The following is a 16,079-nucleotide window of genomic DNA, read 5'->3' as shown; positions in this document are numbered from 1 at the left end:
CATATTATTTGGTGAAATGAACCTCTTCTAGAGGTCATGCTGATTAGACATCCTTGATTTGGCATCCTTTCTCACCACTTGCACCGTCCGGGTGGAAACAAAAATACTGCTCCACCACCTTATAAAAAAGTCCCCCTTTAATCAGTCCCTTCCTCTTGCACTCAATTAGTCCAGTCACGTGTGCTGGATTAAGCAGGGGCACGTTGAGGAGCCTATATGCCCGACTATCACAGTTATGAGCCCGACTATCACAGTTATGAGCCAGACTATCACAGTTATGAGCCAGACTATCACAGTTATGAGCCCGACTATCACAGTTATGAGCCCGACTATCACAGTTATGAGCCCGACTATCACAGTTATGAGCCAGACTATCACAGTTATGAGCCAGACTATCACAGTTATGAGCCCGACTATCACAGTTATGAGCCAGACTATCACAGTTATGAGCCAACCAGTCGATCCGAGGGGATCATTATGGTCTGGATCGTAGCAGAAGCGTTGTTTAGAAAATGTCACGAGTGGCAATTAGTGTTGCCGCAGCAACAAATACCTGACAAATACCACGCAAGCGAGACACGTGACCATGTTCCTGCCCCCCACGTGACCATGTTCCTGCCCCCATCCCTGCTGCCCCCGAACCAATACATCTTCCCGCGTTTTTCCACGGTTGAAGTTGAAAGGTCAGCGGAAGTCAGGAGGAGGGTCTGATTCTGTATTTAAACGCGCCAACAAAGGCTAGATAAGAGCAGCCTGCTGGCCCACCCCCAACCAGACCCACGAGGATACCAGTTTAATGTGATTATTCTTATATGTATTGATCCGCGCTTGTGTTAACATGCCAGAGGAGACAGCTGCCTCGAGCTCTGTGAGGTGAGTCATTTGTTTTGTGTGACTTGAACTGAGAGAAGCCCAACATGCTAGCTAGCTAAACATGCTAAACATGCTAAACATGCTAGCTAGCTAAACGCGTCAGGCCACTAGTAGCCTGCTAGTATGAGCTAGCTACTAGATCACTCACTAGTATGAGCTAGCTACTAGATCACTAACCCACTTGCTCGCTAAGTAGTCTCCTGCCAGCTCGCTAGCCAGACACGTCCATGCAGATCAGATCAATGCACCGTGTGAATCTGTTAGCAGCTAATAGCGCAGAACTGAGCCGATCTGTTCCACGTCCTCATTCAGGCTCGCTAGCTGCATGGTTAGCCAAGGTTAGCTGGATACTGTAGATCTAATATCTATATATCTAAATACTGAACAAGCCCTTGACCGAACCATGCTCTTTAATTACTGGTTAGGGTTAGGGTTAGGGTTAGGGTTAAGCTAGATGGCTCGCTATGTATGTCCGCTGCTTGTAGCTGGTCACTCGGCTGGTTTGATGGAAGTGGATAAAGGGCTAGTGCTATAGCATGGTGCTAGCTTGGCTAGTGCTATAGCATAGTGCTAGCTTGGGTAGTGCTAGCTTGGCGTTTTCTCACCCTTTGTATCATTTTAAAGATCTAACGTTAGCTATCAACTTATGGGAATGTGTTGAACATGGTGGTACTTGTTTTCCAGCATGGAGGAAAAGCCCTGTTCATCATCTGCTGTACTCAGGTCAGTCAGGTGTCCTCACTTATACAGGCTCCTTCCTGTTAGGTATCCAAGCAGAGCTGGAGTTCGTTTTTACACATTTATGTAGCTAGATAGATGGTTCATTATATTTATGTAGCTCGCTAGACGGTTCATTATATTTATGTAGCTCGATAGACGGTTCATTATATTTATGTAGCTATCTAGATGGTTCATTTATGATTTGAGCGTCTCTGACTTGTGTTCCAGCTCTGTTGACGTGATGGAAGAAGCAAAGAAGTTAATTGGCACTGGAAAGAGGCACCTGGTAATGGGGGATGTGGTGTCAGCAGTCAATGTCTTCCAGGAGGCTTGTGGGATGCTGTGAGTATGGAGAAATGTCCCTGATGTAATTGTCATTGTTGTATATAAGGTGCTGCCTGGACATTTTTCTCTGATTTAACTTGGACATGGAGATGTAACGTATAGAAAATTCCACATGACCAAAATTATGACAATTATGTGTTGTCACGGTATTGTTAAAATGTTCAAACTACCGATACACTGAAATCATTTCAAAGTTTTATATTGAAAACCACAAATAGTTAGCAGCACTTTTTGTTTCCATAAACATTAAAATAATGCAGCTTGGAGGCTGCTGCTAACTTAATTTGTGAGTTTTTCAAAACGCTGAAATCAAACAGTGATAATTTAATGGCGATTTATCGCTATACCGGTTGTTACATCCCTACTTGGACATTAAGGCATGTAGGTGTTTTAATAAGTGTTTAAAAAGCATTTTTGATTGGATTAAGTAGGTGACAGGGTAGTCAGTTTGAACTCTTCTACATTTTCTTTTCTTAATCTCCTACCCCCAGGGCTGCGAGGTATGGGGACACTGCTGATGAGTGTGGGGAGGCCTTCTTCCTTTGTGGAAAGTCTCTGCTAGAGCTTGCAAGGTAACGGTCTGTATAATTAGCCTCTCCACGCTTGCAGCTCCCCTTCAGTTTGCTGTCAAGTAAAGTCTGAGTATTTGTGTGCTGTCCAGTTTATCAGGCTAATTGAGAGAATGAGTGTACAGAATGGTTGGCCCGTTGTGAATGCCACACTTATCAGATTCCATTCTGCGCATGTTTCGTGTTGCAGGATGGAAAACACAGTCCTGGGTAATGCTCTGGAGGGAGTTCCTGAGGAGTCTTCGGAAGAGGGGGAGAAGCAGGACAACCCTAACATTGAGAGTGCAGATAACCTTGATGGTTCGTATGCATGACCAGCATCTCCATTTGTTTGTATGCATCACTCCCTGCTCCTGGGATAGTTGACGTGTGTACTGTTGCTTTGGGAAGGGAGACGCTACTTTCACTCCTCCAAAAGCCTCATTCAGTTTCCTTCCTCGTCCATCTGTGATGCAGAGAAAACCAGGGATGAGCTTCGAATGCAGGTCTATGACGCTATGGCAGAAAAAGATACTTGTGGTGCGGGAGCAAAAACTGAGGCGCAGGAAGAAAAGGGTGAAACTAAGACCGAGAAAGAGGGCACTGCCAGTTCTGCTGTCAAAAATGGTCTTGAAAAATCTGAAGCTCCTGTCAACGGGGTGGAGAAGAGTCCCGCCTCTGGAGGTGAAGCTGTAAAGGAGAATGGATCAGAAGAACCGAAGGGGAATGGCGAGGCTGAGGAGGAAAAGATGGAGGTCGAGACCAATGAGGCTGTGGCCTCTGGAGAGGAATCTGTAAAGGAGGCTGGTTCAGAGGAACAGAAGGGTGATGAAGCTGTGGTGGAGAAGAGTCCTGCCCCAGGAGAGGAATCTGTAAAGGAGGCTGGTTCAGAGGAACAGAAGGGTGAGGAAGCTGTGGTGGAGAAGAGTCCTGCCCCAGGAGAGGAAGCTGTAAAGGAGAATGGTTCAGAAGAACAGAAGGGGAATGACGAGACTGAGAAGGAAAAGATGGAGACCAACGAGACTGGGGAGGAAGAGGGTAGCAGTAGATTTGTTTAGAGCACAGCTTGGTGTGGGGCTTTTAGAGCACAGCTTGGTGTGGGGCTTTTAGAGCACAGCTTGGTGTGGGGCTAAGGGTATTTTACCTGGCGTCACTCAGATGTTTGAGGTTGCTAAGTAAAACACCTGGAGCCCAAAAAATAATTTAACTGCACTTTTCGATCGGTTATTTTCTTATTGGGAATATTTGCAATATCCAGTTGTGAAGTTGAACTTGACCGAGTCAGTATAACTGTGCAGACTCTATTGTTGTCCATCCTGTTCTCCTTAGGAGATGATGACGACGACGATGATGATGATGACGACGCTGAAGAGGGTAATGCTGAAGACAAGGTTGGCATCCCTCAACTTAACACCAATAAACGGTTGTTTTGTGTGTGTATATAGATGGATTGATCCAGTTCCTTTATAGCTATATAAATTATTTGCCTTGCCCTCTTTTTTTTTTTTTCTTTTTTTTTTTTTTTTTTAAAAGGAGAGTGAAGAGGAAGAAGTTGGAAACTTGCAGTTGGCTTGGGAGATGTTGGAGGTTGCCAAAGTCATCTTCAAAAGGTAAATGTACCTTTGCTCTGCTTACAGCTCATGTCTCAACTTGTACCGATCATGCTCAATACATATTGGCAGTTCAGAATGAATAACCTTTGAACTGTCTTGTTTCCCTGTCCACAGAAAGGCCAGTGTAGAGGATCAGCTGATGGCCGCACAGGCCTATCTGAAGCTTGGAGAAGTTAGTGCAGAATCCGGTAAGGTGCTGGTCTATGGAAAATAATTGCCGTACAGTATTCACCCAAGTCTGCCCAGTTTAGCCAGATCTTCTACTTGCCCTAGGTAATTACTCCCAGGCACTGGAGGACTTCCAGGATTGTCTTACCCTGCAGCTGAAGCACCTGCCTCCCCACAACCGCCTGCTGGCTGAAACGCACTACCAACTGGGCATGACACTGTGCTACACAGGCCTTTACAACCAGGCCGTCCAGCACTACGGCAGCTCCATCAAAGTTATCGAGAGCCGCCTAGGTAAGCTGTCAATGTGTACTGGTATTCTACCCATTCCAAAGACTTGTTAGTGGCCATAATGGACCATGCTTCATTACCAGTCATGGGTAGACCATTTCCCAATCTCTTGTACTGTGTCTGGCTGTGTAGCCATGCTCCAGGAGGTGATTGACAAGGCGGAGGGAGAGGAGGGAGCCAAGGAGGAGAGGAGTGAGCTGGAGGAGCTCAAACTGCTACTCCCTGACATCTCAGAGAAGGTGGAGGATGCCAAGGAGAGCCAGAGGACTGCTAGCACTGCCTCCCAGGCCATCCAACAGACCCTGGTGAGGCTCAAAACCAGTGGCATAGTTGGGGGAGGACATGACGTCTAAACGGTGCATTGCGACATCTCAGCGATTCACATGGTAGAAGGAGTTGAGCCCAATGTTTACCATACCATACCATTTTATTTATAGAGCACATTTAAAAACAACAAAGTTGACCAAATTGCTGTACAAGTCAAACAACAATAACACACAAAGAACACATAGTAAAACATACACAGTATGTCACATGAAAAAGGACAAGTCTCTTAGGCCATGTCAGGAAAACGCCAAAGAATATAAGTGTGTTTTGAGGCGTGATTTAAACACCTGCAGAGTGGGGGCCTTTCTAACATGCAGAGGCAGCTCGTTCCACTGCGAAAGCCCGATCCCCCCTGAGCTTCAGCCTGGATTTGGGGACAACCAGGAGAAGCTGATCAGAGGACCTGAGGGACCTTGAAGGAGCATAGGGTTCCAGCAGCTCTGAGAGGTAGATGGGTGCCAAGGCATTTAGGCACTTAAAAGTAAACAGCAAGATTTTAAAATCAATCCTAAAACGCACAGGAAGCCAGTGGAGCGAAGCCAGTACCGGGGTAATGTGCTCTTGCTTACGTGTACCAGTTAGCAGGCGAGCGGCAGCGCTCTGGACTAACTGCAGGCGAGAGAGAGAGGCCTGACTGACACCAACATACAAAGCATTGCAGTAATCGAGACGAGAAGTCATAAAAGCATGTATTACATGTTCAAAAACACAGCGTGATAAAAAAGGTTTGACCTTGGACAGCCTCCTGAGCTGGAAAAAACTCTTTCCTACTACGGCATTAATTTGTTTGTCCAATGTTTGTGTGATCGCTTAAGTTCTCTTGGTGTTGTATGCAGCCTGCTTCTACTGACCACTACTATGTTTTCCAGGGCGGGGCCTCTACATCATCAGCATTCCCAGGTGAAAATGGGGGACCGTCATCTTCGACAGCATTCGCAGCCAGTCAGGTAACTACCGTTTCTGCCTCATTAACTGCTAGAAAATATGTAGCATACCAGTTCTGACGTATAAATGTATCGCCTCTTTCAGATCCCGGTCAGGCCGTCTGACGGCGCATCTTCCTCCACATCAGCGTCCGACATCTCCCACCTGGTCAGGAAAAAGGTGAGGTTCTCCACTCCGACCACCCTCCACCTCTTGTTAATCCCTGCCTGGTGTTGAATTTGTGTAATTTCCCTGTTTTTCATAACTCAGTCAAGACTGCTCCTCTCTATTCCCACTCATTGTCTTGTCCTCCCCCATTGGTCTCATTCTAACATGCTTGTGTTGCATGAATTGCTTGCTTGCTCCTGCTTGGAGGAAACCCTTCAGACTCTGCCCACTAATCATTTTTGTAGGGTGTTGTGCATGTTGTAATGGGATCCTGATTGGAGTGACCCCTGGTGCTGTAGTGTTGTAATGGTTGTGTAGTCTGTGTGATCAGTACCTGGTTTGTGGCGGTGCTGTGATGTGTAGAGTAGATGCAGTAGGAGTAAGCGGTGTTGTGAGAATCTTACCCCAAGCCAAACGCCCGCCCCCAACTATCTTCTGGTTTGTGTTCCTGAACAGAGGAAACCAGAGGAGGAGAGCCCAAAAAAGGACACTGATGCTAAAAAGGCCAAACAGGAAACTACAGTTAATGGCAGCGGAGAATCTGCCAGCAACGGCAATGGTGTCCAGGAGAAAGAGGCACAGGAGGCGAGTTGATAGGACTAACGGACTAACTCATTCTCTGTAGGGCCAGGTGCAGCAGAGGGAGCCTTGGGACTGTCGAGTGACTCCTAACCGGAGTGCTGTAGTCATTTCAAATGCTTGCAGAGCTGAATAATGTAGTTCAATGTAGACCCACATGGGGGCGTAGTGAACCAGACTGAGGACAAACCACTTCTCTAATCTGTTGATTGACCCCTATGAAAGAGAGTGGGGACAGGAGTACTAGCGTTATGGAGTGTTGTATTGTGCCGGATTTAAAGTAGTAAAACGGAGCTCAAGATGTGAACTCTCCACTGTACTGCTAATTCTGGTTTCTCATGCACTTTCTTCTCTTGTAGCCTGTGAAGCCGTCTGCTTCGGTGGAGTCATCGGCGTGATGTCATTTCCTTACAACTTCCTGATCTTCCAGCCAGCAGAGCATGCACCCACCCCCTTTCCCATTGAACATTGTTTTTGTAAATATCATTTTCACAACTTGTTTGTCCAGTTTTTGTACACTTGTAGTAAAAAAAAATCAATAAAAATATTTGCAAACATCAACAACTTCTCTGCACTTTACTTTTTGTTTAGAGCGCTTCTAGTGATTTTATTGCATTTTCTAGTGATGTGCGTTCTGGGATGACCGTTTGACAGTTGAGCTTTATTGTAGGAATGGTTGGTGGGTGTATCCTGGATTTTGTGGGGTGGATGGACCCATTGGTTGGAGACTTGCCCTGAAGTGTGATGGTGGTCCCAAAGTGTGGTACACCAACTGCAAAGGGAAATGTAAAAATAATTTGTCCATGCTGACTTGTATAGGGAAGTGGTTTAGAAGGGGGGCCTACCTGCAGGTAGCGAGATGACAGCTGGCTGGTGAAGGTCTCATCTGGGACTGGGGTGGTTCTGGGTATGAGCTGAGAGGGGGGGGTGGGCTGGGGGCTGTAGGAGATCAACTGATCCACCGGTAGCTGGGAGGTGTCTGTATCCTAGTAAGGAAGGATACTTTGCTCATTAACACATCCTGGGGTTTACCCAGTGACTTGTTTCCCTGCCCTTAATCTTTTGTTGTGTAATAGTAAATCAACCTTAAAGGAACATTTCACCTTAATCTTGTCTGATTGTGCCAGCTCCTGTTCCCCAAGGCCATTTGCCACTTGGACAAATACAGATGCCCCAGGAAGGAACTGCAACTACCACCAAAGAATAGTGGGAAAAAGTGCACCTTTCATATCAATCACCTTCAGTGTAAAGGGTAAAGTGTAATGGGTGTTCAATGATCATATACTATGACCACAAACAAGGACTTCATACTGTAGGTCATGTGTCACACTATTAAAGCCAGTGCTAATTTGTGTAATTCAGTGATACACCTACCTGACCATTTTGTTGAAGGTCCTGCAAAACACTTCGACAGTTTCCATTTGCCAGTGTGTTAAGAACAGCCTTGAATACAAATACGTTCAAATGGATAGTACATTTTACACTGAATATATGATTGGCATATAAATACAGGATAACAAAAAGTCAGTTGAACTAATCCCTTGATCAAATTTAAGACAACCCAACACATATTTTACATTTCACAACTGGCCCTGTTACACACACCTGTGTTGGAGAGCCCTGGTAGAGAGGCAGCTGATAGCGGGAGGCTTTGCAGTTCCCCTCAGTGAAGACTGGGGCTGCTGCCCAGCACTGGGCCCCCAGGCTGAAGGAAGGGCTCTCTCTCTGCTCCTCTCCGCTCTGCGTGTCGTGGTGGTCTAAAGGGTGCTGGAGGGTGTTCACACACACAGAATGGAGGTGTATGATGGCTGTGAGGTGCCGGTGGGCCACTCGTCCATGGAACGACTGCAGCAGAAGAGAGAAATAAAGGTTGACAAGCAAGTGAAGAGACTGCTAGCGCACCCAATGTGCAGGTCATGCTACCTTGAAGCCATCTCTCCATCTGGGTGCACTCTGACTGCTGCTGAGGTCCAGATTCAGGATGGGTGCTGGGTGGTCGTACGTGACCCAGCGGGGACCATGGTAAAAGGCTCCGGGGGGACTGAGGGAGCACAGCCCCAGGGTAAAGGCTGACCAGGGCAGGTTCAAGGCCCCCTCAACGCACACCTGTCATACAGAGGAGCCAAAGATCTGTGACAATTATTGTCCATTGACTCAAACAATGATCATAAATTGAATTATTCTTCTTTACACATTCTCATGTGACTGACAGAACGGACCTTAAAGCAGTGCTCAGTGTTGTTGTTGGAGGGGAGATGTGACTCAGGGGGGAAGGGGAAGAGTGGTGCTTCTCCACTGGAGATGTGCAATCTGACCATAGCAGCTCCATAGGGCTCAAACGGCTTCCCCAGACAGTCCTCGGGCTGAGCCGAAAAATACACACAAACACATTTACAGGTGGAGTAGGCTACACCTACATGTCTGTTTGTATATATTTTTAGACACATAATTTGATACGCCCCTTCAGTCAGATCAGTAGACCGGGGCAGGGTTTTCATCCTGAAGGATTATTCTGACTGAAGGAAATACCAAGTTAGTGAGGGCCATGGCAGGGGGCACCGGGGCTTGGTACAGGGGCGCTGAATGGGTGCCAGTGTTCCAGGAAATCATTGTTCGGTCTGTGGTTTGCCTCAGGGCTGTAAAGTGTACAGAAATCACACCAATATAAATGGTAAGTTTATAAGCCTTATTACATACTTGTTAACTGTGGATTCATCCATAATCTTTCAGCATTCAGTACAGTGATATTGAGGAGTCCGGTACTGACCCTGTGTAGGACTGTGTGCTAGCCTGACTACTGCCCAGGCTGAGAGAAGCTCCACCCTTTCGGCCAGGTGCCCTGCCAGGTCCTCCTGCTCCCATGGTGGGGTCTCTCTCTGTCTGACCAGCCCAGTGAAGGAAACACTGCCCCCCACAGGCCGGTGGTAGAAGCGCAGGAGCAGAATCATTTCCTCTTGAGGCACAAGACCATCAAGAGCGATCTGATGGCGAAAGGAACTCTGACCCTATAAACTCTTTTCTTATTGGACAGAACACACTAGGATACAGTGCGACACAGTGGACACATGGCTTGTAGGCCCGGTATACCTGTTGCTCTCCAAAGATGAGGCTGCCGTATTCTATGGAGGAGCGGGCAGAGGAGGTGCAGCAGTGCAGCCCAGAGTCGCCAAACATCAACACCTTTTAGGAACAACAGCGGGGATGGAAAGCAACGTTTGACTTGTAAACCCCTGCTTGACAGATACTCTGCCCATAGGTAGACTGTCAGAGCCAAACAGCCATAATTACAGACGAGAGAGACATTTCTGGCTCACCTACCTTTCCGGTCCGTTGGCTGTAGCCAGTCAGTCGAAGGCTTCCCTCTCCCTCAGGTGCCCCCCTCACCCTGTCCACAATGATTTCCAACCTGTGTTTACCTTCTTTTTCTTGTCCTTTTTTTAGAAGCGAGGGATCGATTGCACTGCAGACAAGGTGGGTTAGTAGTCATTGTTAAAATTCTTTGCTAATCCATATACTGTATTCATCTTAACATATAATGTATATGTGATAAGAAACTATTATTGAAACAATGGACGAGTAATGAGTCTGTCTTTATTTGTAAAGTGCACATGAACAACACACATTCTATTGAGGTAAAGCTCAAATACAGTTAAATATGGGAGGTGACCCTTTTACACACTGTGATTACACAACACAAACAGCAATCATTATCAGAGATAAGAAAGAGAAACTCAAGTCCCCCAAATCTTGTCGTATTTGCAACACAAAGACCAACAGTACTGGGGTGAAGGGGTCATTTTGTGTGTGTGTGTGTGTGTGTGTGTGTGTGTGTGTGTGTGTGTGTGTGTGTGTGTGTGTGTGTGTGTGTGTGTGTGTGTGCGCGTGCGTGCCGTGTGGGAGGGGGTATTTGCTTTGCTTTTGTTTTATTTGCTTTGCTTAGTCTGATTCTGGGTGAACTGAGGGTCTTTATCTCTCTTTCTCACCTCTGACTGGATTCCTCCATTGGGGGAGGGTCTTGGTGATCATTGTAAGTTAGGAGAGAGGGGAACTGTTTTTCTGCTGAGGGTTGTAAGGTTGAAAGAGGCGGTGGTGGGTTTGCTTGAAGCATCGCATGATGATTCGACATCTGTTTTGACAGAACACAGCAGCCATCAGCAAAAAATCAGAATCTCTACCCAAACCTTCTCTATACAATCTGATACGGAAGTGATCACGAGCAAACAGAATAATAAGGAATCAAAATATCTTTATCAAACCTACCATGGAGGGATACTTGTACTGGCTGGTGTTGCTAGGGTCAGTCTTAGCAAGCGTTTGCACGTCTCCGTCCCGAGCGTTGACCACCCGCAGACACAGCTCCATGTTACCCACCTTAAAGACACAAGCACACATCTGACTCTCATTTACTGTACGTCACTGAGAACTACAAACTGTTCAGTTCAGCTCAATCATAACCCTCAACAGGCAGGAGAATCTCACCTGGGGTACTGAGTTGAGCTGGCCTGGGCTGAGGGAGGGGCGCACAGGGAGGCAGCGCACCGGAACCCTCCAACGTCCACTCAGGACCTGGTTGTGAGGGTCAAAGAGCTCAAGCTGAGCCCATCCCCGGGACACCAGTCTCTGGATCTCCTGACCATAGCTGTCCAGACCCCCCGCAGCCTGGACCTCCACCACCAGAGACAGGGAGGGAGAAGGCTGCGTCCTGTAGGGAGAAAGGAGGGTTAGGGTTAGGTTAGGTTAACCCTAACCCTAACCCTAACCCTAACCCATGACAACGACATATAACCAAGCTGGACAGACACACAACTATATAACTGTTATAACATGTAACAGTATTAACACCAGGATGGGTTTTTTTTAGACATGTGATGTCAACTATGTTACCCCCCCAAGAAAGAAAATAATGACATCTCATTAATGATGTACTCAGTACTCACCTGGGCACAGGCTGTTTGACTGACAGGGTGGCGTAGTTCCCTGGGGGTGCAGGGTGGGTGTAGGGAAGATTCCCCCCGGGCTGGCACTGCACAGCAGGCAGTGGCGTTGGCCTGCCCACCTCCTGTCCTCCAGAGTGCAGACCAGACACCAGGCGCAGGACTCGGAGGGTTGCCTCCACTCCCAGCACCAGGTCATAGAAGATCACAAAACCTGCCCTGAAATCCAGGAAGATGTTTGTTTGGCAGTGACACCAGGGTCAGAACTGTGTAGCATCCGATTACAATGGAGCTCTAAATACTTCCAACTTAATTGCCTTGCTTTTATATTCATTTTATGTCTATTTTTATATGAAGCACAAATTACTGCATGTAATTTCCCTGTTGTAAAGCACTTTGAGCAGCATTTATTGTATGAAATGCTATACAAATAAAGTTTTACTTTCCATCTGCAAAAACCTCCCTATGACTACAAAGAAAACTACAGGAAAGAATTAGTGCTGTATGGATGTGTGGCTGGTCTATGGGTTGATAAGCAGACTCACGCAGGGTCATAGGGCGCAGGGCCCAGAGAGTCCAGGGGATCGAGCACATGGCTGCCCAGGAGAGAGGAATGAGGCCTCGGGTGTGTCTTTAGGAAAGAGAACATGGATATATATAATAAGGTACAGGGCTATGACTGAAAGTTACGGTGTGGGCCTGCTGATATGGGCAATGACGGCTTCACCAGGGCTGGACGGGCATGCATTTGGGCCAGGGGATGCATGGCTGGCTGTGCTGGGAGTGGGAATGGAGGTGGCGGGGGTGGCCTGCGGTCCCGGGGGGCATCTCTGGCCCTCTCTACATCCCTGCGAAGGCTCTCGATCTCAGCCTGGATGCTGGCAGTATGATGGATATGCTCTCTCTGGATGTGCTGGAGCTCCGTCCCCATAGCTGCTGGGTTACACACACAGACACATCGCTGTAGCAGATTCATTCAATGTAGTCATTTCCCTGCCTCTTCTCTATCTGTGTGGTCTCTCTGTTCTGTTAAGATATGGACGGAGTTGACAACCTTCCTCTCCACGGTGTTTCTCTTTGGCCCGTTGGATCCTGAAGATCTCCTCCTCCAGTCTCTGGTTCTCCTGCTCCACAGCCAACACCTCCCACTTCTGAGCCTGCTGAGGGGGCTTCAGCCCTGGGCGGAGAGACAGAGGGAGTGGGCAGACACAGACACCATGCTTAAAAAGATATCCCATCCAACACAGAAAAATTGTGACTAGACGCAAAAGCAAGGAGGACCAAACATGGATCAGAGCATGTCCTCCACACAGCAGTGAGGGTCCATGTGGGTCTGAGACTCACTCTTCCTCCTGTGCTTGGCCTGGGTAGCGGGCTGGGCTTGCTCCAATGTGTGGGCCTCTGCCTGTAGGTTGTGCATCTGGGCCAAAACCGCTGGGTCCGAGCCACCAGACTGCATATAAGCCAGCCTTAGAGCTCTGACAACATCAACACCACCACAGACACAGTAAACAAACAAAAAAAACACAGAAGTGGGTAAATCTAAAGTTCTGTAGTTCTACGGATTAGGGCTAAAGAGACTAAAATGGATGAGAGCTAAAGAGACAAAATTTATGATGTACTGTAACTATATACTACTTACTTACCTTATTTGGGTGGAGAGGGGGCCATCTACAGAGGATATGAGGTCAAAGGTGACATGATGCCCCTTCCTTTCCTCATGCATGTTAGGGCTGTGTGAATCACGAGAGGCGCAGAACTCCTTGACCCTAAAAGAGCACAGACAATCACACATTCATCTTCTCTATCGATGTATTTCCTGGAAAGGTACTGTACCATCATCATCTGATGTGAGCCTGTGTGACCTGTCTGCCCCTCTCACCCCCGGGGAGCCTGTAGGGAGGTGACCTGGTCTCTGAGCTGCTGGAGCGCTTCCTCGTTCCTCTCCTCCCGTTCCCTCAGCTCCAGAACAAGGGTCTCCAGATGAGCATTGCTGCCCATCGCTGTCAGGGCCGCCAGCTGTCGGGCGATCTCTGACACACAAACAGAAGATACATTTCTATCTATTCATGTGGATACAGTGGCTGCTGTGCTGTACACACTCTGTATCTATGGCCTGGTCTTACCCTCCCTCTGGTCTTACCCTCCCTCTGGTGCTCCAGTACTTGGTTTTGGGCCTGGATATGAGCCAGCTGGCGGCCATGCTGCTCTGTTATCTCCCTCACCTTCTCCTTGTGGCCCCGCTGTCTCCCAGAAACCTGGTCAGCCAACATCTACAGATACAGGCACAAGCCCAAGTCAGGTCCACCAAGCTACAATGGCAGTGGCTTACCAGAGTCAATGGTATATAATATAGGTCTGGGGCGTCGGAGAATGATTATAAATGAACTCACCTCTGTTTCAGTGGGTAACTTGGATATGTTTGGCAAACTCTCCTCAATAGACATCCTCAACTTTTGAAACTGTGATGCAGAGAAAATGATAAGGAGCCAGAATAATTGAATGCATGCCTGGTTAATAACTGAATGCATGCCTGGTTGAGCATCTTGGTAAGTATAGTATGAGTACAAAGTGCATAAGTCATGTCATGTCATAGAGATAGACAGATCGATATAGACAGATCGATACAGATCGATATAGACAGATCGATACAGATCGATAGATAGATAGATAGATAGATAGATAGGACAGTGTGGCTGTGTATCACAGTCCAGTGCAGTAGTCCACCTCCTCTGTGAGGTTCCGCAGGGCGAGGCTCTCTGCCATGCTACACAGTAGGTCATCTTCTCTCCCTGCCTTCGGCCCTGCGTCCCCGGCCCCCACCTGCATACCCCTCTGTCCTCTCAGCTATCAAGGCCATTCAGCATTCACACACACACACACACACACACACAATGAGCTATATCTGACATTTTCTCAGTGCAACACAAATATTATTCATAGGGATCTATATATGCATTATGCACCCAATCATGCTAACCAAAATGTTTATCTTTTCTTACCCTTATGAGGTCAGGGGTCCGTGCCTGTTTGGGATAGACCCCCTTTCCAGCGTCTCTCCCAGGGTAAAGGTTAGGGTTAGGGTTTACCCTGCGCTCTGGTTGCCCCTGCCTCAGTGCAACAGGATCACCAATGCTGCTGCCAATGCAAAAGAATGCCTTGTGCTTCTCCAGAAGCCTGAGAGAGCGGAACAGCATGCTACAGTCACCGCAACTAAACTCTCCCAAAGTCTCCATCACGTCATCCAGCTGGACAATTTAGCTGACCAAAAATGATAGAAAATCAACTAAATGGTTACTCGTTACTCATCATACTTTTTGCTCTCAATATAGACTATAATATACATACACTATATGAACTTGTACTCAAAAGTGTGTGGGGTAGCTTCCTTGACTACTGTGACCAGTAATCTACTGTTTGTTGGTTACTGTCACCATGTCAATGACCTTGTGAGGACGTGGAACACAAATTCACAACACGCACTTATAAACCTACTTATCTATGATAGTGCTCCAACCATTTCACAGTATCCAATGTACACTTTCTGTGTAACACAGGTGGAACTGGACTCATTCACCGCAGAAATAATACCTTTAGTTTTGACTGCTGCAGAAGTAAATCAGACTAGTGAACATATTTGGCAAACTGATGCAAAATATTTATTACAATTTTTTTCCAAGATGCAGTAGTTTATTTTTTCATACAATCCCATACATAACGTTATCTTTTAAAATCTGTAAATAATGTTATCAAAATAATCTTAATCTTTCAAAAGTCACAATTTCAATATTTTTTTGTTTTTACAATCCACCCTGAATATCAAGGACTGCATGAACAATATGCAAACAGAAATAACAATGTGAGATTTTTGACAGTTGTACCAGAGTATAACAAAGCCTTTTTAATGTTCTACCAGCGAGCAAAATTATTTAATTCTTAAATCTGAAAATGCATAATTTACATAAGCAGTCCCTCATGTAAGAACAAAGAAAACTAAGCAGCACATTAACACAAGATTTGGGCTGTTATGCGATTAATAACCACATGTCGCAGGTTTTGAAAGGGTGCCTTGTGAACTAGATTAAACATCAGTTTGAACTGCTATTCAGAAGATGAGCTATTTTCTCACTAGTCTCGTGTCACATTCAGTTCTCTGTCTAAAAGTCAGATTATCAATAAGCAAATCAACATCAAAATCAACCAAATGGATTTAGAGCACAACTTTTGTTTTACAATCCGTTAGGTAAAAGAGAACCCAGAGAACTGTGTATCCCAACTTTTCTGTTAACATTCAGTAAGCCTTTACTGGCTACATTCAACAAGAATAAATGTGATAAGAACGGTGGTCCTGAAAAAGACATTACTTCATACGAGAAATCAGCTGCTTACAAAAAAGCTAACAATCAAAAAGTGTTTTGGAACCTCCCTATCCCTAATTCTCCTGCCCCCCACATCCCTAACCCTAACCCTGACCCTGACCCTGACCCTAACCCTAACCTCCCTATCCCTAACCCTATCCCTCTATCCCTAACCCTAACCCTAACCCTATCCCTAACCCTACCCCTCTAACCCTAACCCTAACCTCCCTA

General features: G+C 46.6%; 3 protein-coding genes across 6 annotated transcripts; 1 reads left to right on the top strand and 2 right to left on the bottom strand.

Moving 5' to 3' along the window:
* The first annotated feature begins 732 nt into the window (after positions 1-732).
* Positions 733-7,116, top strand: nasp (nuclear autoantigenic sperm protein (histone-binding)). Of its 4 annotated transcripts, XM_084461769.1 has the most exons (15): positions 733-873; positions 1,558-1,596; positions 1,822-1,935; positions 2,430-2,510; positions 2,698-2,807; positions 2,964-3,311; positions 3,819-3,877; positions 4,020-4,096; positions 4,214-4,287; positions 4,373-4,561; positions 4,691-4,863; positions 5,755-5,832; positions 5,915-5,989; positions 6,434-6,562; positions 6,916-7,116. In XM_084461769.1, the coding sequence occupies exons 1-15, from the start codon at positions 839-841 to the stop codon at positions 6,952-6,954; spliced, it is 1,620 nt and encodes a 539-aa protein (XP_084317895.1). In that variant the 5' UTR covers positions 733-838; the 3' UTR covers positions 6,955-7,116. The 4 variants fall into 4 exon arrangements, with proteins under 4 accessions (XP_084317895.1, XP_084317896.1, XP_084317898.1 ...); XM_084461770.1 differs by lacking the exon at positions 6,434-6,562; XM_084461772.1 differs by lacking the exon at positions 2,964-3,311 and having other exon boundaries at positions 6,916-7,109.
* Positions 7,117-7,172: 56 nt separating this feature from the next.
* LOC311329837 (uncharacterized protein) lies at positions 7,173-9,917 on the bottom strand. The gene is made up of 11 exons (XM_084461773.1): positions 9,875-9,917; positions 9,644-9,736; positions 9,324-9,537; positions 9,086-9,192; positions 8,776-8,919; positions 8,480-8,662; positions 8,162-8,401; positions 7,931-7,999; positions 7,660-7,746; positions 7,402-7,542; positions 7,173-7,328 (listed from the first exon to the last, which is right to left on the bottom strand). Exons 2-11 carry the CDS (start codon positions 9,728-9,730, stop codon positions 7,218-7,220), a joined length of 1,383 nt encoding a protein of 460 aa, XP_084317899.1. The 5' UTR covers positions 9,731-9,736; positions 9,875-9,917; the 3' UTR covers positions 7,173-7,217.
* Positions 9,918-10,227: 310 nt separating this feature from the next.
* ccdc17 (coiled-coil domain containing 17) lies at positions 10,228-14,726 on the bottom strand (the record flags this gene model as incomplete). The annotated part of the gene is made up of 15 exons (XM_084436198.1): positions 10,228-10,234; positions 10,540-10,682; positions 10,817-10,927; positions 11,036-11,258; positions 11,494-11,709; positions 12,036-12,121; positions 12,218-12,426; positions 12,545-12,667; positions 12,835-12,968; positions 13,137-13,259; positions 13,373-13,523; positions 13,634-13,763; positions 13,884-13,952; positions 14,218-14,337; positions 14,580-14,726. 15 exons carry the CDS (start codon positions 14,724-14,726, stop codon positions 10,228-10,230), a joined length of 1,992 nt encoding a protein of 663 aa, XP_084292324.1.
* Between the last annotated feature and the right edge of the window lie 1,353 nt (positions 14,727-16,079).

Source organism: Borostomias antarcticus, assembly GCF_949987555.1.
Source record: "Borostomias antarcticus genome assembly, chromosome: 3".
Taxonomy (NCBI): domain Eukaryota; kingdom Metazoa; phylum Chordata; class Actinopteri; order Stomiiformes; family Stomiidae; genus Borostomias; species Borostomias antarcticus.
Note: the sequence above shows the minus strand (reverse complement) of the source record. Positions and strands in the feature narration are given on the sequence as shown.